This window comes from Heterocephalus glaber, unplaced genomic scaffold (genome assembly GCF_053883595.1).
Source record: "Heterocephalus glaber isolate CG9 unplaced genomic scaffold, H.glaber_assembly_v1.0 deba00000122, whole genome shotgun sequence".
NCBI lineage: Eukaryota > Metazoa > Chordata > Mammalia > Rodentia > Bathyergidae > Heterocephalus > Heterocephalus glaber.
The window spans coordinates 61,545,020-61,572,039 of record NW_028258138.1 but is presented as its reverse complement, the minus strand read 5'-3'; the positions used below and the strand labels follow the sequence as shown (position 1 = coordinate 61,572,039).

Sequence of the window (27,020 nt, the reverse complement as noted above, 5' to 3'; positions counted from 1 at the left end):
AATAAGCCTTCAAATTATATATGTTCATAAAATGTTTATCTCAGTATGACAGAGTTAGGAGTTTCTCATTTCCACAGTTACTACAGATTTGCTGCACTCTAAGTCATTTGCTTTACAAAGCATAAATGGTTTCTGGTTTTCTCTTTTATTGTGAGATAGATCTGTACAGAAAAAAATACCGATATAATAGATTCTGAGTATAAATGATACTTCAGAGCTGACAGTTCCAGAGTAATTTAAATTTTTTTTAGAACCTTGTTATTCTCTTAGAAAATTTCAGCTACCTAGACAACCAATACACAAAAGACTGCCTATGCTTCATAGACAACACAAACTAGATGCCTTCCTCAAAGCAATGCAGATCTCTACTGTCCAACCCATTTTGTCTTGGAGTTACCTAGAGATCGGTAAATGTAATCTTGCTATATATACTGCTTAACTTTCATGGGTGTTTGGCAATATAATCCAAAGTCCTATGGATGTTCAATGACAGAAATGAGAAGGTAGCAGGATTTCTGCCTAACTATGTGCTTAAATACTAAAACAGATTTAGTCACAGATCTGCCCCACTTAAATTTGTTTCTTGATGTGTGTTCCAATTCTTTTCACATACGCAAACATACCCACCTATTACAAAGTATAGAAATTATTCTTCCTCTGCAGGCCTGGTTTGAAACTCTAATTAGGGTTGGTCAGCATTTGCAAAATGGTTTGCGATTTTTGAAAAGGCAAAGTTCCAGGATGCTAAAATATTTCACTGCTATTACCTTTAGTGTGCCTGAGCTCACCAGTTCTCACTGGCTGGAGAGAAATGTAGAGGCAACCTGAGTTGCCTGAGTTGTAGAGCCACACTGAGTGGAGGGCACATCAGATCATGTTTGAGGGACCAAATGCCTGGCTTCAGAAGCACGTCTAAGAGAGGAGCATGTAGGTGAAAGCAGAATGCTGTAGGATCTAAACTGTCAGTGGGATATTTATAAGGTTGAAGAGTAACTTTAGAATTTGGGCTCTGTGGGGGTGAGGCTAAGGTCATAGCTAAGTGCAGGCATATGTGTGTGTTGGTGTGAGTGTTACATGTGTGTTTGTGTGTGTGCTGATGGATATGTTTGGAGAGACGATGAAGCTTGTTCAATAGCAGGCGGGGGAGGGGGTGGCGGTGGTCGGTAAAAAGGTTTGTTTATATGAAAGTATTCTGCAATATTCTCTCCTTAGAAGTGGAAACAAAGTGACTGACTAGGAGAGCAACTGATGGGGAAATAAGAATAGAGTCAGAATGAGCAATATGGTCCTGGCATGTGAGAGAGCAGGATTTTTCTGAAAGGCTTTGGATGTCTGCATGTGACAAAGTCTGACAGCTGGATTTGGAATGAGTAGACAGGACAGAATAAATGACTAAGGATTTTCTGTACTTCTTGATCAGCCATGCTCATGTTGCACTTAAGATTCCCTTGGTATTTGCATCCAGTGCAACCTCCCATGTATCCTCCCCTTCACCCTAAAATCCCTGGAGAGTTGGCCTACCAAGTTGCCCTAATCTGACTAGTCAGAGAACAGAGTCACATGGCTTAACTGGACAATCATCTCCTTAATGGGGTTGTATGGACAGCATCTTAAACCTCCGTTTTGTTATCCAGCCTGGGCTCCAGCTTTCAACAAATGAGTATGTGATTGATTATGAAAAAGACAGAAAATAATTATATTGTGCTTATTTTGTACCAGAAATTCCATTGCATGAATTCATTTAATTCTCACACTAAGCAAATAAGGTGGTGTAATTATTATTTTCTCTTTTATAGAGAAGGACACTAAAGTACAGAGAAGTTAACTCGCACAAAGTCATACTGCTTGTGAGAAGAAAAGTGAGATTCAAATCTAGATAGTCTAGGTAGTTGGCTCTAGCATTCATACACTTAACCACTCTGTGATCTTGCTTCCTATAGATATGTGTGATTCCTGCATTCCTGGTGGCTTCTGTGTGATTTTGGGGGGAGGTACTAGGGAAGAGCAGGGCTGTCTTAGAGATAAACCTATTATGGGAACACTGAAGTTATAGCTTCTTTTTATGCTTTACCATGACCACCCAGAGAAAAAAAATGAGAAATGAAACAAAAATAAACTTTTTCCACTTAAGAAACTATTTTGGTCTCCTATGATTTCTTCCCTTGAGTCAGCCCTGGTAGAGTCAGCCTTGTTCTTGCTTCTCCACAGGCTCAAGACCTATAAAACAAGGGATTTGTTCTGAGGCCAACTCACAGCTCTTGCTATCCTCAAAGTACGGCCAACCAAACCTTCTTGTTACATAATTTATTTTGCACTATTTAGGGGAGATCCCCAAATCTCCTTTAGATGCCCTGGGGTTGGTCCAACTTGCAGAAGCAGGATATGAGTTCCTTCATTCTGCTCTCCAAGTGATTTTTATCCCAATGTCATTCATATGAGAAGAGCATGAGCCCACAGGGAGAAGAGCTGTAGAAATCATCAAATGGTCAGGAGCACAGCTGCAAAGGAAAAGGATAGGATCCCAGGAAGATAAGAAAGAAGAGAAGGGATGGATACCAGCAACCTGAGAAGACAGAGCCATCTGGGAATCAGAGAGCAGCCAGAGGCACCTGAGGAAGGGCTATCCTGAAAAGGGGAAGGAATATGTAGGACAGGTGAGTGGAAGGGAGGTTAAGAGTGGAACAAGAAATGGGAACAGGGAGAGGCAGCAGTCAGCAGGAAAGATGACAAGCTCCAAGTTGCCAAGGGAAGAAGAGAGGCAGAAATGATGCCAGATGAAAGAAGTGTTCCCAGAAAGCAAGTTATGCCCTAGTTCTACCCCTAACTCTTCTGATCACTTCATCCGCCCCAGGAATTTCATTTCCAAGAGGGTTTGTGATGAGTCTTATCTAGGGCTTCAGGAATAAGATGCAAAACATCAGTAGTGATGGATAGTTTCAGGTGGCTATTTAAGAAAGGTGAAACTAAGCAATCTATTCATTTTAGCTCGGATCTCAATGAAAAATTATGGTGGCTGCAAGACACTGTTCTAGCATTCTTAATCTGCAGTTCAATGTATTAAATTATTTTCTCAACAGTCACTGATAACTGAGCCTTTTACTGGGATTCAGGATTATAAAGAGAACTAAGTAATATCCTCTACCTGTGGGTCGCTTGCAGACCATGGGAAAGATAGTTAAAAACAATGTAATGAAAGTATAATGATAAAGGTACTAGCAAAGGACATGGAGGGCAGGAGAGGGTGCCTTCCGGACATTTTCTACATATATGCTCATAATGTAGTGCAGTTGGTTCATTTCACCTGGAAAGCCCCTTCCCAACCTTGAACACCAAGTAACATCTCTTGAAATCTTGAGCATTCTTTAAATCTAAATGATCAGATGCCATTTTCTCAAAAAAGTGGTTTCTCATCCTAAAAGCTGCTGTGTCTTTAACATTTACCCTAATTTGTTCTGTAAAAAAAGAAAAAAAACTATGACTGACAGGGACACACATGGACACACACACACATACACACACACACACACACACACACACACACACCCACCCACACCATAAGCTTCTTTACTAGTAGGACTGATGCCTGATTTATCTTTTGATCTCTCATAGACTTGAACATGGAGGTTTCCATGATGCACTTGGGACCTGATGAAGTGAAAATTCACTTATATTAACTAGTCTACAGCCCCTTGTATGATGCTAAAATGTATCCTGTTTTATTTTGGGCAGTTGTGAATCCTTGTTTACACAGACCAAAAATAATTTCTTGGAAAGAGGCAGGGGCTCTCCAAAAATAATGACCCTTAGGCCTAAAAAGATTCAATCACCCTTTTCATCTTTTTGCATTTGGATAAAAAACAGGCAACAAAACAAAACTCTCAAATTAATCAAATGATTTTTAATCCAATATCTTACTTACAAATGAAGAATCTAAACTAATATCTGAGAAATTCAGATGCTTTTTCCGTATCACACAGCCAGAACTAAGCATAGATTTCAAGACCTTTAAATTCAAGATTCCTCCCAATAGATCAAATAGTTTACCTTTAATAAAAGAGAAAGAACATGACTAAAAATGAAAGAAAAAGAAATAACACTAAAATATATAGAGAAAAAGAATTCATTGAAAAGCATTATGTATCATGTAGAAAAATATGCTTTCAGTAACATCAGTGAAAATGTATGTAGGGTTTAAAGCTTTAATTTAAAAATCTGACTTTTTAAATCCCCCAATCCTTTACCCTTCAGACATCAAATGATTTAATACAGTTTGCAATAAGAGTAATTCCGAAGGTGTTCTCTAAGATATTTCAATATGTTTGGATGATACTGGTGATAAACAGGTGTTCTTAACACTTGCGGAAGTAAACTAATACATCAAGGCTCTGTCAAGAGATGCACATTCGCACATGTTCTGTCCCATCACAGTTTAGGCAAATGCAGCAGGTGCACTCCAATCTGACAGTTTACTCCATCCCAGTTCTGCTATTATGACCAGAGCCCCTGCCTCTTTTCTGACCTTTCCTATGTCACTGCTGCATTCCCCTCCTCCTGACAAATATGACCCAGTCTTTCAGACGCCCCAGGTTAGGTACGTGAGTGTGCACATGCGTACATGTGCATGCACACACACAATTTGAATTTAAATTTGAATTTAAAACTTACTGGGTTCCAATTCTAAACGAGAATATACAGATCTATCTCAGATGTATAATATGAGTACATCTAGCCTAATCTAATATTCACAGTGATACATAATTACTCAGATAAAGACCATTTTATTCTAAAAATTCTTTCATTTGCTGCAGAATATGGTCTGAGTAATCTGATTTTCAGCTCAAAATTGCCTCCTCTGCTCTGCACTTCCCAAGGCCCCCTCAAGGGCACAGGGGCAGTGCTTAACGGCTTAAATATTTGTTCTGCCACTTAATATTTATGTGATCTTAGAAAACTATCTAAATGTTCTGGACAATAATTTCCTTATTTCTAAAATGAGGATATTAATCCCTTCATGGAGATGTGAGAACATGAGGTAATGCCAGTGATTGTTGCATGGTAGGGCTCAGTAAAGAACAAGTGTTAGGAAGGTGACAGTGAAGGGAAAAGAAAGAGAAGATATTTCCACATTTCTCAGCAAGTCTTGTCAGAATTTGACTGCCAGCTTCATCTGGAGAGTATTAAGCTCCAGGTAGAGAAAAGAGAACTAGTAAGGGGGAGTCAGCGCTTAATATGTGATTTTCTTGTCTTGAGCTTACATTACACATACACTTGAGTTCCTTTGACTCCTGGGAAAAGGATATTTCACAGTAGTAAATTCAATATCTTTTGAGGAGTCAAAATATCTTTTTTCTTTTTTGCTTAGGAGATTGGACTTCACAAAAAGGGGTGTCCTGACTCTCAACAGCAGCTAATCATAGAATTTCCAGTTATAGCAAAGGTCCCTGTGGTTTGCCCCCCACTGGCATTCTAGAACTGTCTAAATCACAGAACAAATGCCCAGCCTCTTCCTAGAATCAAGGAGTAGGAATACATAGCCAAGCCACCAGCTGAACTGCTGTTAAGGTTTGAGATATCCAAAGTACAACAAGGAAGGAGGAAGCTCAGACATATTCTGAATGATAGGGCCATTTATTGCCTGTCTAAGATGCCATTCTGCTTGCAAACACATACTACCTGCCATATCACTCAACAAAATAACTCCATTGAAAGCCTGAAGGCAAATGATTCATGTTAAAACTGACCCATGCATCATTTCAGTGACGACTCTACAGGCATCAATTAAACATGGAAAAGACATACTCTGAATGAAGCACAACCATATGACATTTCCCAAGAAGCTATAGTAAAACAGAAGTGACCATAACTATATAGAAATTTATCAGCCCTCTCCTAGCTCAGAAGCAACAGGGCTCATGAGGATAATGAACCTGGAAGACCTCCAAAAGAAAAGGTGAGCATTTGAAGCCTACATTTGAAGTCAGCACAGCTATTCCTCATGCATAGAAAGCAAACTTTGGGAGTTGCATGAGATCATCTTTTCAGCCAACAGAAAAGCAGACTGGTCCAGGGAATGCTTGAGAGTTTGTCTGGGAGTCTAGAGGTGAACTTCGATTGTTATATCTCCAAGTGAGAGGAAGGATTGGCACAAATCCATCTCTTGCTCCGTGAGTGCTTTCCAAGTATCAGCACTGTAGGACTTTGCTCAGCACACCAGGTCAAGCTCACTGTAATCTAAACATCCTTCCTGAGAAACCATGGTTTAACAACCTTTCTAGTGAAAGTAAAAGTTCACATTTAACAAATCCAATGAGAATAATGTCAAGGAGGAAAACCCCCAACAGAGAAACAATGTTCTAGATCAGTCAGGCAGACACCTGTGTATATATAGACAAAGCTTCAAACACCACCTCATCACACCTAATGACTGCCTGTGATGCAAGCTAGCAGTCTCTATTTCTGGCATTTTCAACAACAAAACTACGTGTCTTTATGCTCAGTCCTGATTCTGAACCTACTCGCTAATCTTATCTATTTTTTCTTTCTTAGACAAAGTCAGGTAAATGAGAAAGGAAGTACTTTTCAATTTTAATTCTGATCCAGATCTAAAATTGTTAGTGACTTTTTATTCATTACCCTTGAGCTCTCCCTTTTATCTTGAAGTGATTCAAGTAAATGCACCCTTCACATGTGCTAGCCCCAACATGAACAAGGTTAACATTTTCAAAGTAAGACTATGAAATATAAACAAAGCAAAAGCAACAATGCTGTGCTAATGAGTCCCACCATCAAGGACGGTGTGTACTTACATCTCTTTAAAGCAGCTGCTTTGGTGTTAAGTTTTTGGTTTGGAATTAAGAGGAGTCACTGACAACTGTTTTCTCAGCACAACAGAAGAGCAACCTGACCCATTAACAACACGAAAATGGCAGAATTACAACACAGTGTGAACAAGTAGGAATAGAAAAATACCTGGGATTGCCAGATTGGAAAGGGGGACGTTGTGGAGGTGAGGGGGGAGCGAGGCCATCCAGTCGGCATTGCAGACCTCCAATGCTGTCTTTGTCCCGCTGAGGTTGGGGGAGCAGATGGTCCCCATCCTGAGTTTCCTCCCTGCCTTCCTAAGTGCTAGCATCTCTCTCGCCCACAAACTGGCTATGACCAGTGTCACTCATTCAGTGACCATCACTGCTCGGGCTCTCTAGACATTTCAGGGCCCCCTCTGTCACGCCGGTCTTTCTGAAAAGCCTTTCTGCCCGGAAGACTGTCGAGGAGGTGGTGGTTCCCACCCTCTCGGCCCAGCCTCTGCTCTACTCCCTTAATCTGCTCAGTCTCGCCCCGTTAAACTTCTTACGTTCCCCTCTGGAGCTGAGGGAGGTACGCAGGCCCCTGGAGAGAAATCGCACAGGAACCCAGCTTCCGAGGAGCAGCCACGCCCGGAGCTACTCACAGGAAAGGAGCCCGCGCAGCAGAGGACCTGCCCGGGTCTACACACGTGAGTGCCGCCGCGCACCGGCTCGGCGGGATTTATGCTTCGGAGTAGCGCACGGAGCTGGCACAGAAGCCAGGCCCGCCGCCGCCGCCCCCTCCTGGCCCCGCAGCACAACTGCTCTGACGGGTGGCTTCCTCAGGGCGCTCTGAAGTGTAGCCGGTGGCACCTCGGCTCCAGGCAGTCCCGCCCCTCACTGCAGGGCAGATTTGCCGGGCTCGGCGGCCAGTGATTGGCCACTGGCTGAGCGCGCTCCGATTGGCCGGCGCCCTCGGGGCTGCCCTTCTGTCCCGCTCCCACGCCTCCCCTGCTCCCAGGCTCCACCTCCCCACCCCCCACCCCCGATACTCCTGCCTCCCTGGGTGTAGACCCGGTCGGATGCCTCCAACGCGGAGGGCGGCCGGTCCCCAGGCAGGTCTTTCGGCAGGCATTTCAGTCAGCACTGAGACGTTCAACGCGGCCACAAAGGTTTCTTTGCGTCCTCTTTCCCTTATACACGCGCGCTCACACTCACACTCCGTGACAGTTACCCAGAAAATATTACATTTTCTCTTAACCACAGACTCAGCTGAAATAGGAGAGGCAGAGAAGCCCACAGAGGTGCTATATCTCACATTCGGATGCCAACATCAAGTACGGTTTATATTTTAAGCATTACGTAATTGAGATTCACCTGTATCCTACTTGGCAGCAGTTCTGCGCTATCATCCTCACTTCACAGAAGAAATAATGACAGTTTACATTGGTATTGCTCTGACGTTGAGAACCTTTTTGCAAGTTATTTGTCCCATTTGCTCTTCACAGTAGCCCCCACAAGGCAATGAGGGTTACTGTGATGCCTCTCTTTAACAGATGAATTAGTCCCGGAGCATTCAGGGAGCAGGTCATGGGGTCGCACTCTGCAAATCCCATTTCTGAAGGAGACCCTCTAACAGAGGCACTCATTTCCCTGGCTTTCTACATTGTTCCGTGCTCCTTCAAATGATACTTTAACCATTATTGAGAAGTACAGTACAGAGTATCCACTAATGTGAGGACTTTGCACATCAAAAGTCACAGGAACATCCGGCAAACAGGTACATTTAAAAAAGCACCATGGCCTTGAGAGTCCTGTCCCTGAGGTTCCAAATACTAGGCAAATGCTCAGTGACTCAGGAGGAACTTTTGGGAAAAGAAAGCAATTACTTGTCCTCAGGCAAAGAGAAGAATTGAGGCTCCTATCAGATCTGTAGGCCAGCTGCCATTTACTCAGCAAATACCCCTACTCCATCTCCTGCACCCCAAAGCGCCTTTCCATACACATAACTTTTGCTGCACACTGCCCCCTTTTGACATTTTTATTAAAATTCCCATTTCCAGGTTATTCTTACTGGGAATAGAACCCAGGGCCTTTGTACTTAACTACATCCCCAACCCTTTTTATTTTTTATTTCAGTCAGGGTCTTACTAAGTCACTAAATTGCCCAGGCTGGACTCGAGTTTGCCATCCTTCTACTTCATCCTCCTAGAGTACTGGGAATACTGGTGTGTACTACAATGCTCCAGTCTCCATGTTATTCTTAACATTCATTTAAACGTGCTTTGCTGCATAATATTGCCAAGTAGATTTTTTTTACCTTTAGTTTTTGGTTTCCATGGAGGAACATTGTTTAACAGCTAATTAAAAGAAAGTGTAATATTTATATGTATCTTCTGAAGTTTAAAGGGCAGTGCAATATAGTGATTTTTTTCAAATATACCACAAGATATTGGGAATATGTCACCCTGCTGTTTGAGTCAACGAAATCTCTTTCTCCTGGAAAAATCACTCTGTGAAGGAATATCCCAAGATTTAGTTTTGAAATACACCTCTCTGGGCTTCCTTTGAACTTCAAAAACATATATTTTAAATTCCCAAACACAAAATTTTATTGATGTAAACTCCTTAAAACAAATAAATGTGTTCTGTAAGATCAACTATGAAGGCTAATTTCAGTTCCTTCTTCCTGTATTTTTCACCTTTAAATGGTAAGTATAAGTATATTAAGAAAACATCAACTAGATATGGAGGTGTCGCCCTGTAATCATAGCACTCTGAGAGACTGAAGCAGGAGGATTGCAAGTTGGAACCCAGGAGAGGTAACTTTGTGATCTGGTGAGACCCTGTCTCAAAATAAAAAATAAAAAAAGAATGGGGATATATCTCAGAGCAAAGGCCTGGGTACTGGGTGGGGGCTTTTAGGTATTTAAATGAGAAGTAGAAAGCATGAAAAGTGGAACCATTTTCAAATGAGTTGTTTTGCACCCCTCTGAAATTAGTAAACTACTTGATTAGCCCAAGAAAACTGTTCAAAAGGAGGATATAAATTCCTGAGTCAGTCCTGGAAAGAATCTTACAGGTGAAAACAGTATTTAGTATAATACTTGACATATAGTAGGTAGTCAATAAATATTTGTTGGAAGAAAGGAGATTCTTGGTAGGACATGTTCTGATGGTCTTAGGTATTGCCTTATATAGTAATTTTTTTTAAAGGTAAAGACGAGTGATATTCTGATTAAATGCTTTGACATAGGCATAATATTCTGCACTTTTGTAAGCTTCCAGCTTAACTCTACTGGGTCAGACACTTCAAGAATGGGCTTATGTTTTGTTTTCTGTTTGTTTACAGTACTGGAGACTGAACCCAGGGCCTGTGTACTAAGCTACATCCTGAGTCCTTTTTAAATTTTTTGAGACACTGTTTTACTGAGTCACTAAGTTGCCCTTGGCTGGGCTTGAACTTGTAATCCTCCTGCTTCAACTTCTCAGAGTGCTTGGATTACAGGCAAGTGCCACCTTGCCTGTTAGGGCTCATGTCTGATATATAGGAATATCCTTAGGTTTTTTTCTCTTCTTCAGAATTTCACATTTTTATATCACTATTATAATTAAAAAATAAATTTGCTTTAAAAATCTAGGCTAACAATCTCTAAGTATAATAGAATAATGTCCGTGTCATAGTATGTAATAGAAACCAAATTATCAGTGGAATTTTTTTACTATATCACAGATGTTTAGAAAAAATTTTTAAATAAAAACGAATGTTTAGAATTGGAATAGTTGCACTTGTGGGAAAATGGAAGAGTGGTAAACAACAACAACTCAGCCTCTCTGAAATTCAGAATTCAGACACTAAAATACAACAATCTAGGTAAGAAAAAAATGAAAGAAGTAGATCCGTGGGAGCCAGGAAGGATCTGACAAGAAAATTAAGACCTGCAGAGAAATTGAAGAGACAGAACACAATGCGGAAAAGGGAAGGGACAATCTGCACTTTCTTCCTGGCTGGTGACTGGCTTGTGATTCACAAGAAAAGGAGATCAGATCGGCAGAGACAAAGTGAATGTGAGGAACACGGGAGGGCTTCGGGGACAAACACAACATGGCAGTGGAATGGACTTTCGGAGGCTGTGAGCTGCAACTCCAGCTGAAACCTCTACCATATCCCATGGAGAAAGTGGTTTGTTGGATGCCATTCGAGGGAGGGGATGACTGTTTGAACCTGGGACTCAGAGCAGCCAAGGGACAGCTTCAATTCAGGACTCCCAGTGTTAGTCTTACAGTGACCGGGTGAGGGACATCCATAGGAGACAGCTTTGGTCAGGCTACTGAAAGACCTCCTAAGGGCTTTAAACTAACGGAGATGGGCTACCCCCACAGCCTGAGTCCAGACTCAGTCTAAATTGCTCTAGATTTGAGAGTTCCAGAATTTGTTCCCTCACCCAAATTCTACTAGATGCTGGTGCCTGCATCCAGCACAGATCTGAGTTTGGCTGTCTTCTTTATCTGCCATTGTGAGCAGGAACAGGTTTTGGATGTGGCCCCAAAATTATAAATCCTGGAGGAAAACCACACATTTTAAATCACAGAGAAATTTCTTTTATTTATTTATTTATTTATTTAGGGTACTGGGGATCGGACTCAGGACCTTGTGCTTGTGATGCAGGCACCAGAACCACTGAGCTAAATCTCCATCCCTAAATTTATTTTCTTTGTTTGTTCATTTTGTGCATGTGGTTTTTTTTTTTCTTTTTCTCTTCTTTCCTCCTTTCTTCTTCATCAGTTTCTTGTGGCTTGGGAAAAATTTTTTTTGTTACTCTTCATGCTGCTTATCGTTCCCCCTTTTTTTCTTTATTTTTTTCCTCTTCTCCCTTTTAATTGTTCTCCCTTTAAGTTTTTCTCCTTATTTTTACACTCTACGCAATTTATTTTTTCCTCCCTCTTTTCTTTTATCTTTTATTTCTTGTCAGTTTTTTCTCTTACCTATACCAAACTCTATAAACATCCTTCTATTCCCCAGTAAGATCCTTTGTATCACTTCTCTCTCCTCTTTCTCATATCATACAGTTTAAGGTTTCAAAGTTTTCCTCTTGCATTTCCTCATTCCCAAACCATATATCTTTAATAGTATAACCATAAAGCTGTGTTAATCTTTTGATAGCTAACTCTGTAAAATTACTGTTGAATTTATTTCTATCATTATCAAAAATATAGCTATCTCATTTAGTGCACATGAACTGTAAGTCAATATGTAGGTTGTCTTAATGTTTACACCACAATTGCAGATTTCTTCTCTAGGATTGTGGCACATAATTGGATATTAAATGGTATGTTAATATCCAATTTATTGTGAATGATAGTACTGTACCTGATACAATTAATAATAACAGGGCCACATATTGTCTCTATTTCTCTGTAAGCCAACACTCAGATTACCTTTGTGACATTAACAATACTAATGTACATTCTCAGAGAACTTGATTGTCAAGCTGATTACACTTCATCTTCCTCTCCCAAATTAACCGAGGTGATTGGATCTTGGGATTGTGGCAAAGGATCATAGTTAGCCATGCCCAGAATACATCACTGAAAAGCAACTAATGAGATTTTTATGTAGCAACACTATGAGCATCCACAAACCTCAGCACAAAACAAACAAACAACGGCAAAAAATAGAAACATTAGAAGACAAGGCAACAAAATGCCTCCACAAATTCCCAATGCCACCAATTAATAAAGGGGGCACCAAGGGAAACAATACCACAAGCTATATAACTGAGTTACTGGAAAGGGTAACAGGAGGTTAGAAAACAGATCAAAGAGATGGCAGGATCACAAAAAATATAACTAAACAGATAATGGAAAAATCAAAATGATCGAGGAGCTTTTAGAAGGCTCTAATAAAAAGCCAGATAAGCTAATCAAAATTATATAAAACATGAATGACCACACTTGCAAAGAATTAGAGTTCATGGAAAGGATTCAATCAGAAATTCAGGAGATGAAAAGTTATATTGAAAGTATGGGCTGCAGAGGCAACCCATGTGAGTGCAGAATTTCAGAACTAGACGATAATGATGGCTTTAAAGACCAACTACACAAAGACACCTTAAAAACAACAGGAGAATATGAAAAAATGGATACAAAAGCTACTAGATGATGCAAAGAAGACAACTAAGAATAATTGGAATATGTGAAAAGAAGAGAAATAAAATACAGATAATGAGGCATGTAGAACCTCAAATAACAATAACAGAAAGAGAAACTCTCTGTGCCACATTGTATTCAAAGTGTCAGAAGTCCATCATGAGGACAGAATCTTAAATACTGTTAGAGAAAGGCAATAAATCACATCTAAAGGTAAACCCGCAGGCTTACACCAGACTTCTGTACACAAATCTTAAAGCCAAGAGGATTTGGAGCAAACTGTTTCAACCGCTAAAAGATAGCACCTATTAAGCCAGACATAATTATGTATCCTGCAAAACTTCCTTCAAAATTGACAGAGAAATAAGGTATTTCCATGAAAAGGAGGACCTCAAAAAAATTCATGACCACACAGCCTGCATTTAAAAAACATTTTTAATGATATCCTAAAAGGAGACAATGAAACCAACAATGCTAAAAAGTAAAAAAGAATGAATACACCTGTTGGGATGAGCAGTTAGGCAAAAGGAAAAAAATTAAGAAAATCAGCAAGAGGGAAATAATCCAATGGCAGGAATTAATCAGAACCTCTCAGTAATAACTCTCAATGTGAATAGTCCCAGTTCCCCAATCAAAAGACACAGATTGGCAGAATGGATCAAGAAACAAAACTCAATAATATTTCAGTACACAAGAATCATGTTTATTTTTTTTAACGATTAAAAATCAAAGGATGGAAAATAATATTCCATGTAACAGGAATCTGGGAAAAAGCAGGAGTAGCTATCCCAATTTCAGACAAAGCCAAGACTGAGCAGACGAGATGAAGAATCTGACTAAATATTGGTTAAGGGAACAATTAAATAGGAAGAGATAATAATTATAAACATATGTGCACCAAATACTGACATATCCAACTTCATAAAACAAACACTAATGGACACAAAAACTAAGACAAACATCAAAACCATTATTATGGGGGGGAGTCAATACTCCACTGTCACAAATAGATGAACTAAACAAAAAAAAATCAATAAAGAAATATCAGAGTTGGACCAAACCTTCAAACAAATGAACTTAATATATATCTACAGAGTGTTCCATCCAACAACATAATACACATTCTTCTCAGCGCACATGGAACGTTCTCCAAAATAGCCACATACTAGCCATAAGGCATGCTTAAGTCAATGGAAAACAATTGAAATTATCCTATGCATATTATCAGATCATAGAAATCAATGGCAAAAGAAACCACGGGTACCATGCAAACATATGAAAATTAATACTCTCTTGAATAATCAGTGGATCATAGATGAAATTAAGGAAGAAATTAGACAATTCCTACAATGAATAATGCCAGTATGACACACTGCAACCTATGGGACACAATGAAAGTGGTCATAAGAGGAAAATTTATAGTGATGAATTCCCTTATCGGAAAAGCAGAGCTAGCTTGAATAAATAACTGAATAATGCATCTCAAGGTCTTAGAAAAGACAGGAATAATTCAAATCCAAAGCTAGTACAAGGTAGGAAATTATGAAAACTAGGGCTGAAATTAATGAAATTGAGACTAAAAAATAAGTACAAAGAATCAATGAATCAAAGAGTTGGTTCTTTAAGAGACAAAACAAAATAGACAAACCCTTAGCCAATCTTATTAAAATAAGGAGGAAAAGATACAAATCTATGCAATTAAAAATGATAAAGGAGAAATCACAATGGCCTCTGTGCCAAAATCCAGAATATTATTGGTAAATGCTTTGAGAAATTGTACTCCAATAAAATGAAAAATTCAGAAGAAATGGATAAATTCCTAGGTACATATAAACTACTAAAGTTAAAACAATAAGATATAAAGTTCTTGAATAATCCAGTGTCAATGAAATTGAAGTAGTGTAAAAACTAGCAAAGAAGGAGAACTCAGGTCCTGACAGATTCACTGGCAAATTCTACAAGAACTTTAGAAAAGATCTAATGCCAAACTCCTCAAACTCTTCAATGAAATCAAATGGGAAACTCCCAATGTCATTCCTGAAAGCAAACATTACCCTCATTTCTAAACCAGAAAAGGACCCAATCAAGAAAAAGAACTACAGGCCAATCTCATTAATTAACATAGAAGCATAAATCCTCAATAAGATACTGGTAAATAGAATGCAGCAAATCATCAAAAAGATCATACGTCATGACCAAGAAGGATTCATTCCAGGTATGCAGGGATGGTTCAACATATGCAAATCAACAAAGGTAATGCATCACATAAATAGAAGCAAGGACAAAAATCACATGATTATCTCAATAGATGCAGAAAAACTATCTGACAAAATCCAACATCCATTTATGATTAAAAAACCTAGAGGAAAATAGGTATAGGAGGTCTTTATCTCAATCTGATAAATGGCATCTATGACAAACCAACAGCCAAAGTCATGACTAGAAGCTGAAAGCTTTCCTTCTATAATTAGGAACAAGACCAGAATGTGTGCTTATCACTACTCCAATTCAAAATAGTTCTTGAAACATTAGTCAGAACAATTAGACAAAAGAAGGAAATACAAGGGCTATGGATAGGAAAGGAAGAAATTAAATTATCATTATTTGTGGATGACATGATCTTCTATGTAGAAGGACCCAAAATTCCACTAAAAGATGTCTAGAATTAATAACCAAAATTCAGTATTGTGGCAAGATACAAAGTCAACATTCAAAAAGCAGTAGTGTTCCTGTACACTAATAATAAACTCAGCAAGAGAGAAATTAGGGAAATAATACTTTTCATAATAGCATCAAGAAAAATAGAATACTTAGGAATTAACCTAGCCAAAGACCTCTATAATGATAACTATAGTATTCTTAAAAAACATTGAAAAGGACATCAGAAAATAAAAAGATGTCCCCTGTTCCTGGATAGGCAGAACCAATATAGTCAAAATGGCCACTGCCAAAACTGTTATACAGATTTAATGCAATCCCAATCAGAATACCAAAAACATTCCTCACTAAAGAAAGCAAAATTACTGAATGGGAAATAATTTTGCCAGCTACTCCTTAGACAAAGGACTAATACCTGGAATATAAAAAGAACTAAAAAAAATTAGACCTCCCAAATTTAAAGATCCAATAAAAAATGGGCATCTGAAATGAATAGATACTTCTCAGATGAAGAAGTACAAATGGGGAATAAATTAATTTTAAAAAATGTTTAACATCAATAGCCAGTAGACAAATGCAAATGGAAACAACACTGAGGTTCACTTCACTCCAGAAAGACTGGCTGTCATTAAGAAATCAGATAACAGCAAATGCTGGTGAGGCTGTAGGGGGAAAAGGAAACCCTTATACACTGTTAATGGGAATATAAACTGATCTAGGAGATAGGGCATGGTAAAGCTGGCTGGGGAAAATGAGCAGGACCTGTCAATTATAAGATCTTGTAATGCCAAGAGCCCATATATGAAACTTTTTGTGAGCTCCCATGAGATGTGGATGGCACAAAAGAAAACCAGCCATTACAGAAGGTCACTATCATGAGTTTACATGATGGCTCACACTGAATTTCTCAGATGTGGAATATCTTATTTTTCTCTTTGTTCTGCCCAAGTTCACTCTGCAGAGGTGGTTTCTTCCATATCTATTCACCCTGCTATTTTCAAATAAACTTTTTTTGGCACCATTATTGCCTTGACTCATCAGTTCTTTGTTTGAAGCAAGAGGGACCTGGAATGCTTTTGATTGGCAAGCCATTTCTAAAAACTACCCTATAACACAATCATTATAGATACCATCATGGAGATTCCTCAGCAAACTACAGTGGACCCTTGACCTATGAACTCAATTCGTTCCCAAGAGCTGGTTGTAGCTCAAGTTGGTCAACTGAGGCTCAGGCTCCTCTATACAGCCTTCAAAGTCTCTCTTCTGTATACAGGCAGATCTCAGTGTCCTTAGAAAGACATTGCCTAGGATTTCTCAACCCCACACAGGAAAGGATGTTGTAATGTTCATTCCGGAACTCTTTAAGGGTTAAATCTGTATCTGCGACAATCTGGAAGCACAAGCAGCCAGCATTCAGGTCATAACTCAAGACTTTGGTCATAAGTTAAAACTAAAATTCCAGTCATAACCCAAATTGTTCATATGTCAGGCTGATCATAACTTGAGGATCCATTATAAAAATAGAAATTCCATTTGACCCAGGTGTTCCCCTTCTAGGTATCTTCCCAAAACAGTTAAAGACTTCATATCCCAGTGATACATACATACCCATATCTAAAACAGTACAACTCAAAATAGCTAAATCTTGGAAGCAGCCTATATGTCCATCAACAGATAAATGGATAAAGAAAATATGGCATTTATACACAATAAAGTACAGTAGTATCTCCATTCATGAAAAATTCTGTTTGCAAACAATTTGGTTCACAAACAAAAGTGTTCAGCAAAATTTTGCTTCTATTCACAAACTCCACATTGGGTGACAAATACGACCATGGCCATCTTCCCCACACAAACACAAACACGGCCATCTTCCCCACACAAACCCAAACACAGCCATCTTCCCCCAAATCAATTAAGTTTGTAAACTGACAAACTGTACTACTCTACTATAAAGGATAAACTTGAATCATTTGTAGGAAAATGGATGCAACTTGAGACCATAATGTTAATTGGAGGAAACCAGACACACAAGCTTAAATATTACATGGTTTCTCTTATATGAGAAATCCAGTATATAGATAAAGTGCAAATTAAAAGACAGACAAAGGGGGAAAAAAGAGAGAGAAAAAAAGTGATTATAATCCAGCATGGACAATGTTTCTAAAAATGTACCTTGATCTAGTATAATTGTCTTACGCATATTATATGTTATTATTTGGCCTGTTAGTCTAGCTGTTCTTCTGTACACATGATAGTTAACTTTATAAGGACTTCTAAGATAAATGAATCTGATGCTGGCAAAAACATTTTTTAAAGAGATAGTGGGGAGGAAGGGGAAAAATACAATAACTAAAGTGTATTATGTACATGTACCAATTCCCCACAATGAATATAATCATTAGATATTGGAAACGTACTAATAAAGATTAAAATTTTAAAAAAGAATTATAATTGTTAATATTTCATAGAACTATATGATAAAATATATTGAAGAGAAAGAATATATTAAGACAATGAAGTTTTTGTGATCATAGATTCTTTTTATTTATTTTCTTATATGTATTTTCATTAGGGCTATTAATTTTATAAAATATTAGGTTTCATTGTGGCATTTTCATGCATACATATAACATATTTTGATCATATCCATCTCTACAATACTCTAGCTTACCCCCCCTACACCTTTCTTCAATCCTGTTTATCTTATCTAATTTTCCATTCTACTTTCATGTCACCTTTTTTTCCTTTAAATTTCACATATGAGGGAAAACATGTGATACTTGTCTTTCTGAGTCTGGCTTATTTACTTAACATGATTGTCCCTCGTTCTATGCATTTTTTTGCAAATGCCAGGATTTCATTCTTATCAGTAAATAATAAACCACTGAGTATATGTACCATATTTTCTTTATCCATCCATCCATTGATGGGCACTAAGGGTGATTCTTTATCTTGGCTATTGTGAATTGTGGAACAATAAACATGGGTATGCAGGTATTTCCATAGTGTGTGGGCTTTAATTCCTTCAGGTATATACCAAGGAGTAGTATATCTGGTTCATTTGGTAATTCTATTTTTAATTTTTGAGGAACCTCCATATTGATTTTTATATTGGCTGTACTAAATTACATTCCCTCTAATAACATATAATGGTTCCTTTCCCCCTGTATCCTTGCCAACAATTATTGTTTTTTGTATTATTGATGATAATCATTTTATTGGGGTGAAATGACATCTCAGTGTACTTTTGACCTGCATTTCTCTGAAGGCTAAAAGTGTTGAACTTTTTTTCATATACTTACAGGACATTTGTACTTCTTTTGAAAATTTTCTGTTCAGTTAATTTTCCCATTTACTTGTTGGATTACAGATTCTTTTGATATTAAGTTTTTGAGTTCCTTATATATTCTGGATATCAATTCTCCATCAGAAGAGTAACTTGGAAAGACTTCTTCCCCATTCTATAGGTTGTTTATTAATACTGTTAATGTTTTCTTTTGCTGTGTAGAAGAATTTTACTTTGCTGCAATCCCTTTGGTAAGTGTTTGCCATTATTTCCTGAGTTATTTGTGTCCTATTCAGGAAGTCATTGCCTATGGCCATGTGTTGAAATGTTTCCTCTAGTTTTTTGGGTTTTTTTTTGTACTGGGGATCAAATTTGGGACCCTGCAGTTGCGAGGCAGACATCAGAACCACTGAGCTAAATCCCTGGCCCTCCTCTAGGCTTTTGTATTGCAATTTTAAAGTTTCAGGTCTTAGATAAATTTTGATTTTTGTACAGGTCTACAGAAAGAGATCTAGATTTAATCTTTTGCATGTGGATAACCAATTACCCAGCAGTAGTTTTTAAAGAAGTTGTCTTTTTTCCAATGTACGTTTTTGGCCCCTTTGTCAAGAATCAGATGGTTGTAGCAGTGTGTATTTATTTCTGTGTCCTCTATTCTATTCCACTGGTCTATGTATTTGCTTTTGTCAGTACCACACTGCTTTTGTTACTGTAGCTCTGTAGTATACTTTAAAACTCTGTATTGTGATGCCTCCAGAATTTCTCTTTTTGCTAAAGATTCTGGGTCTTTTGCATTTCCATTTCAAGTTTAGGATTTTTTTCTAATTCTGTGAAGTATGTCACTGGTATTTTCATGGGGATTGCATTAAAACTATAGATTCATTTAGCAATACAACCTTTTTAACAATTTTAATTCTGCCAATCCATGAACATGGGAGGTTTCCCATCTAGTATTTTCTTTAATTTCTTTCTTCAGTCTTCTGTAATTTTCATGGTAACCTCCTTGGTTAGGTTGATTCTTAGGGTTTTTTTTTTGCTATTATAAGTAGATTATTATTATTAATTATTATTATTGTTATTATCATTTGCTATTATAAATGGAATTGTTTTCCTCATTTACTTCTCAGGCAATTTGCTATTGGGACATTGAAAAAGTATTTGTTCTTGTTTTGTTTTGTTTTTTTTTTGGCACTGATTTGTGTCTTGCTGCTTTGCTGTTTGTTTTTCAGATATAAAACTCTTTTAGCTAGGATGATAGCATGCATGTGTAATCCTTGCAGTCTAGGAGGCTTAGATAGGAGGATTGCAAGTTTGAGACTAGTCTGGGCAATTTAGTAAGAACCTGTCTCAAAATGTAAAAATTTAAAATTTGGAGAGGATATGTAGCTCAATGCAAAAGCAGTGGGCTCAATTCTCAGTACCCCCAAAATATCTTTTCATGGATTTTTTAGGGTCTTCTATGTATAGGATGATATTATCTGCAAATAAGGACAATTTGACTTCTTCCTTTAGAGGAATTAAATTTCAAAATGAGTCAATGTTATGAATAGTTACAAGCAAATAGAGTATGTCTTAGTGACTTTCTCATCATTGAGACACAATGCTAGACACGACTTAATGAAGGAGAGGTTTTCTATGGCTCATATTTCAGTGCTGACTTCAAGGCAGACTGGCATGGCAGAGGGGACTGGCAGAGGTAAGGCTGCTCACTTCATGGTGGCTGGGAAGCAGAGGGAGTCAAGAAAGGAGGCAAGAAGGGTGATATAACCTTCCGGGCCATATCCACAGTGTTCCACCTCTTCAGACCGCTTAAGAGCAAGTCAACGATAATGCCTGCATAATCCACTTATCTTTCAAAAGCCCCATCTATGATCACAAAGAGCTTACTATGTACAGATCTTTCTGGTGGGTTCTAGGAATGGGAGGGAAATTGAATTATCTTCAGATAACATATGTGCCAATAGAGAAGAAAATACAATATGTAAAGACAAATTGTAATGTGAGACAAAATAAAGGGATAACACAGGCATGTGAGGACATAATCAATAGGTACACATTTCAATGGGGGAAGGATCAAGCGATACATTACTAAAAGAGGTGACATTCAAGTAAGTCTTGCATTCTGAGAAAAGCTACAGCTCTTGTAACTTGGATAGAGTGGTACTGAATGGGAAAGGGATAGGCAGCTGATAAAACAATTAAAGCTATGATATGAGAGGTAGATGTGAGAAACAGAAAACACACTAGATTGGCACGCAGGATTAGTGGGAAATAGAGCACATTTATTCTGCTTAATCTGCCCAAGCTCCCAATAAGTTCGTACTATTATTATTCCTGTAGTTAAAGGGTGCATAATCCTACTCAAGACCTCATGGATACTTAGGAGCAGAGCTATGGCTCCAAGCCTCCAGATGACTGTGCCAAGGACTTCCCTTTGTGTTACCTGTTATCATAAACTAGGTAATGTTGTTTATGACTGAAGATTACTAAAGAGCTTGACCTTCTTTCTTTTCTATGGGCAAAGGGGACTACTGTAGCCTTTTTGAGAAGGGGAGTAAAATGATTCACATTGTACTTGAGGAGGATTGCCACAACAGGATGGTTGAGGAAATGAGTCTTTCAGATAAATCATTGAAATCTGTTGTCTAGCAAGAGAAAGTGAGAAAGCATGCAGAGACCTGCACGGAGAGCATGGCCTTCCTTAGCTTTGATGTTTGTCTCACTGTCATCTCCCAGGACCTCTAATTCTAGGGCCTAGGTGAGTAGCCTGTTTCCCTTTCAAATTATGGTTCAGCCTTTGAAAGTTTCATCAAACTCTTCCTCCATTTTTATCACATACAACCAAACTCGTTTCTATGAATATGTCTACATGTTTTTTTTCTCAATTTTTCTTCTCCATTACTTGATCAAGGACATTACTGAATTCCTGAAGAGCTGACTGCAGCATTTGCCTACTCTTGAGAGACTACATTCTGTTCTGATGTGTCTATATTTTGAAATTTTTTTTTGTTTGAACACATACCATAAATGAACAATAAGGGTCCCAGAGCAAGTGAGTAAGCCATTAGACATGTCTAGTTGGCAGGATGATCTGACCTGAATTTTATTTGATTGAAAGCACCCAAAGATTCTTGAAGGAAATTGGCATGATGGCACCTGCCTATAATCCCAGCAACCTGGAAGGCTGAGGCAGGAGGATAGCAAATTTGAGCCCAGCCTGGCCAACTTAGTGACTTAGGGTGACCCTGTCTCAAAACATTAAAAAAAGCATTGGGGAATGTATCTCAATGTGAAGGTTCTGGGTTTAATCTCTAGTTCCCCAAACAATCCTCAAAGGAAATATATTGATTTAGTGCTGTTATGGCTGAGGCTGTCTCTGGTATTGCCCGGAGGCCGGTGAGGCTATATTGAAGCAGTAGATGGTGGCAAAGCCCACTGGGCAAGTGGTCATGATTAGTCAATAATGGAGATCTAGGAAGTGTGCAGAAAAACAGTTCCCAGAGTACTGTACCTGGGACAAATCAGAGAATGTTATTTCCAATTCTTTTAGGAATTGAAGGAGGTTTTTGATAGAATGTCCTAGATCTGATGTCAGCCTGAGGAGTGGAAGATACAAAAGATGGTCACCATGAAGCTCATGGGCACTGTCTGCGTTCTTTCACAGTGGTCCACTGTCACCCTGTAGAGTGTTATTTCTTCTCCTACTTTTAATTGGCTCACACTCACTCTGCAAAGCATGTTTCTTTTCTTACCTTTTGTACTTGCATTGTCCAAGTTTTTGTTTGGACAAGTAGAACCTAGAAAGAATCTTTAGAAGGAGTCTTCAGAACCCCCAAACCCAGTAACAATATGATGCTTTGAGTTCCCCAATGATGTCTCATTCACAGTATCCCCTCACCTGAGGATGGTGTGAGTGGGGAGAAGTTAAGGGACTAAAATGAGGAACCAAGCTATGAAAAGACTTCTCAGAAATTTATAGTTATTCCCAACCTCCTTCCTTTGTATCAAGCCCCAAATCATGTGATAAGGATCATCATAGGATGAAGAAATGTCTCTAAAGTGGGTGATTTTAGAGACAGGGCAGCAGCTGCAATTACCTCCAGAAAAGTAAATTGTTGTATCACCTGGGAACCTTCAGCAGCCTCCAAGGATAGCGAGATGCCAAGGCACATTGTTTTCCAAACATGAGATACATTGCACACATTCCTGTGGATGTGTGATATGTTCCCACATGCTGACCTCATGGTGTTTAGTTGATCAGGGCTACAGCCAGAGGTCATTATTTTGTCACTGTTAATGTGATGGATCCCCTGATTATACTTAGGTGTTCTGTCCTTGAGAAACCGTATAAGAAGGCAGTAGGAGCTCAAGCAGGAAGTGGTGAATATATATATATATATATATATATATATATATATATATATATATATATATATGGTAAGGGAGGCAGATAGATACCTCACATGCTCACATGCACCTGGTATTATTTATGGTCAACATTTGAGATTGTGAAATGAGACAAGAGTGAATGCAGCAGCAGTGGGCTATGAGAATGTTTCTCCTAGATTTGAAAGCTTAGTGTTCAGGTAGACCCTAAAAGCTCTGTGGATTTTAAATGTATTGTACATCAAGTTCTTCTTTCCTACTTTAAAGAAAAATTTCTTTAGCAACAACATAGTGTCACTATAGTACTTTTGAGAGGGACTATGATGTCTATTCTTCTGCCATACCATATTCCTGCAGTTCTTCCCACCCTATCCCTAAGAAAAGCCAATTAAGCCGCAAAGCCGGTGATTTAAGGGGTTACGGAGCCACCTGCTGGTACTAAGGGCGCACTTCAGACACAGATTTCCTTTCAGTTTTAATTACCCCGAGGACATCTAAACCCCAGCACCAGGAACAGTTGGGAATTTATGTCATATACACATTCCTGGGTCAATTGTCATCCCTTCTGAACCAGAACCTTTAAGGGTGAAGTCTTTTTTTCCCTATCTTTTAAATAAGCTCCCCAGGGGATTTTTATTACTCAAATACTTGAGATCAAGACTGAAATGTCAGACAATTTCTCATTAAAAAAAATAGGTAGAATGACAGGATAAGCAACTCTTATTCATGTTGTACAAAAATTTATGCAATTAGAGGAGAGTGTTTGGCAGACATAGTAGATCTTAACTGGCATGAAAACCAAGTGATCTGCCTCCCTTACCTTTTATTTATTTTTCTGTCTTGGAGAAGGTTCCTGGAATTATGAAAATCACATCAATTATTAGGAGACCTTATACTGAGTGAGGTAGGAGAGAAGAAATAAAGATAGGTAGAAAGGAGACAAGGAAAACTGTACTTTTAAAATGACTACAACTTCCCGACACAAAGTCACTGAAGATTATCTGTATCTGTACTCCATTATCTTTACTCTTAAGCTTTTATCTCTACTCCATTATCTTTACTCTTAAGCTTTTATTTCTTTCAGGCCCATCACACCCAAATCCTTTAAAGATATTCCAAGTCCATAAATTAAACCAGTTAATAAGGTACAGTGTAGCAACCTGAATTTAAAATTAGAGAAACAGATTTGAAGAATTCATAGAATATTTTTTAAGCAAAGTATCTTAGATCACCCATTTAAGAAAATACAATGGACTACAGGGTGTAGTAGCTAATGGAATTCCAGTACTCTGGGATATTGAGGTAGGAGGATGCAAGCCCAGTCTGAGCAATTTAGTGAGAACCTGTTCTCAAATTAAAAAAAAAAAAAAGCTAGGACAGGAGGAAGGGTGTAGTTCAGTGCAAAGGGCCCTGGGTTCAATACCTAGGGTTCAAAACAAAATAAAACATCCAGAAACAAAAATAAACAACAATAACAAAATAAACAATAGCAAAACTTAATAATATATTGGGTCCATGACTTTCTCTTGTAAAATGGGCCTTTTAACCTGAAAGAGGGCCATCTCCTTTCACTTGTAAATTGTGCCTCCTCCCTTCTATAGAGTCACCAATTCTATAGATTTCTCCATTCAAAATATATAACTATTACCTGGTCAAGACCGTAATGTGTTAAACACTTTGCAAGCCTACACTCTCCTCTGAGTGTATATTTCTTTATTTATGCCTGTTAAAGCCTCTCTATGCCTCTCATTGACAAGTCCTGGGATTCCTTTTTGGGAAGAGAATCAAGAACATACGTGGAATAGTTGTGATCCTTGCCTTCGTTTGGGGGACTCCTTGGACCCTGTACTCTGATGGAAGAACTAATACATAAGCATAAGTAAGCACTCACATTTTAGTCACAATTAGAAGCTTTGCACTTTTGTTATCATTTAGCAAATTTAATCTTAAAAAGGATTTCACTATTTTTAGCAACCTGACCCTGCATTAGGGGTTGCTGTCAGTTGGAAATAGCATGTGGCTGCAGGGTCCATGGAATAAATATCACAGTAATTGAGAGTAGATATTACCAAGCTTAAATATTAAGATTACAAGTTGTGTAAATAACTCTGACCTATAAAATAGTATTAAAAAGAGTAAATATATTTAAATATAAATAAAATAATTAATATTTAGTGTTTTTCCATTACCAACTCTCCCTGTCTCCTAATATGTTTCTTGGCCTTTTGATGGTGTTGGTTTCAGAGGATTCTGATATTACACATTTTAGCCTCTGGGAATTATAAGATTTTCTTTATGTCCGCCGTGTATTTGACACCCAGGATGAGATGCTCTGAACTCAGGAAGCCATGCTCTGAATTACTTAGGGAAGCTCTTAGAGTGAGGAGCAAGGAGTGTGAATGGCCTGGAAGGGAGTCATCTTTGGTGCTTCCTGCACCTCCACAGTGGGTGGACTGGTGTGTGACAGACCTTTCACAGAGCTCGCTTCTCATCTCTTCCACCAGAGCTGCTCTAGCTCTGGAGAAAGTGAATGCATATTGCCCAGAGCGTTTACTGCATACACTCATCATGGCATTCCTTTCAAGTTGCATAGTTTGTTTCTGCATATTCGTTCCTTGTACTTGAATACAAATGATGTCCTAAATGTTCTATGTTCATCCTAGTGCTTTTATTTGCTCCTGGCACACACCTATATGCTTGGTTATTCATGTCACCGAATATGAAAATGCCAAGTCTCAGAGAAAGAGACCAAGAAGGTAGGTACAAGAAAGCTCCGTTGGTTCAATCATGGCCCAACTAGTTCAGAAATGTAGAAGAATACAGATGAGGCCAAAGTTTGAAGTAGTATCCATTTGTGTAAACCTTAGGCAACATGCAGAAGCAGCAGGTAGAGAATCAGGGATATGAGCCAAATTTGTCTTGCCATCATAGATATGAGAAATTCCTGGAAAAGAATAGAGGACCAAAGACTTCTGACCTCTGCTCTTGACTTGATTAGGACAAAGTTTTACCTGTAGGTTCTGGTCTGTCCTTCTGCAACCAAGTGTGCACCATGAAAACCTGATCAATGTACACAATGGAGGTAGAAGACAAGAGGTCTCTGGTCTGGGCTTATAACTCCTTTGTCTCTTCTGTGGCCTACTGAAATTTTCCACTGCACTTGTGGATACTGACCTCATTCTACCAACCTGAGCAAAACCAAAACAGATCTAGTGGCCTGTTCAGCCAAAGGCATTGGCCAAACCACCCACATTTAGGCCCCGACCTCTCTTAGCCTGATTGCCCTGCCATAACAAGAACATTTAGAAGAAGAATGTAGCCTTAAAGTAGATGCAGTAGTCTGTGACAAGAAGTGTTTTTCAAAAAGCTCAGTGAGAGACTCTCAACCACTTCTAGCTAACTCTCTGATCCAAACACACTATATTTCAGTTCTCCTATTCCATCATACTCTTATCACCTGTCATTCATTCACATGGTACTTAACTGAGCACTAACTTACCCAGGCTCCACTCTTACTCTGGGGATGCTGAGATGTGCAGGATAACTTTCCATGGTAGAGAACATTTCAGTCCAACAAGAGATCACAGGCATTTCCACAGCTGGGAATGACAGTTCAAGTTGCGGTGTAAATACTGCACCAAAGCAACAGCCACAAACTAAAAATTTCATTTTAGTAGCATATAGAATATCTGCAGATCAAGTGTTTATCGAACAAATGAATATTGTTCTAACTCTGTACCAGAAATTTGGAGTGA

General features: G+C 38.5%; 1 protein-coding gene across 2 annotated transcripts in view; it reads right to left on the bottom strand.

The window, feature by feature from the left end:
- The window catches only part of Plcxd2 (phosphatidylinositol specific phospholipase C X domain containing 2), a 48,527-nt gene extending 40,829 nt beyond the window's left edge, over positions 1 to 7,698 (bottom strand). For both annotated transcript variants that reach the window (XM_087215150.1, XM_087215152.1), the window contains exon 1: positions 6,970 to 7,698. In XM_087215150.1, the coding sequence (XP_087071276.1) occupies positions 6,970 to 7,132 (163 nt within the window). In that variant the 5' untranslated portion in view covers positions 7,133 to 7,698. The remainder of the gene's footprint in view (positions 1 to 6,969) is intronic.
- Between the last annotated feature and the right edge of the window lie 19,322 nt (positions 7,699 to 27,020).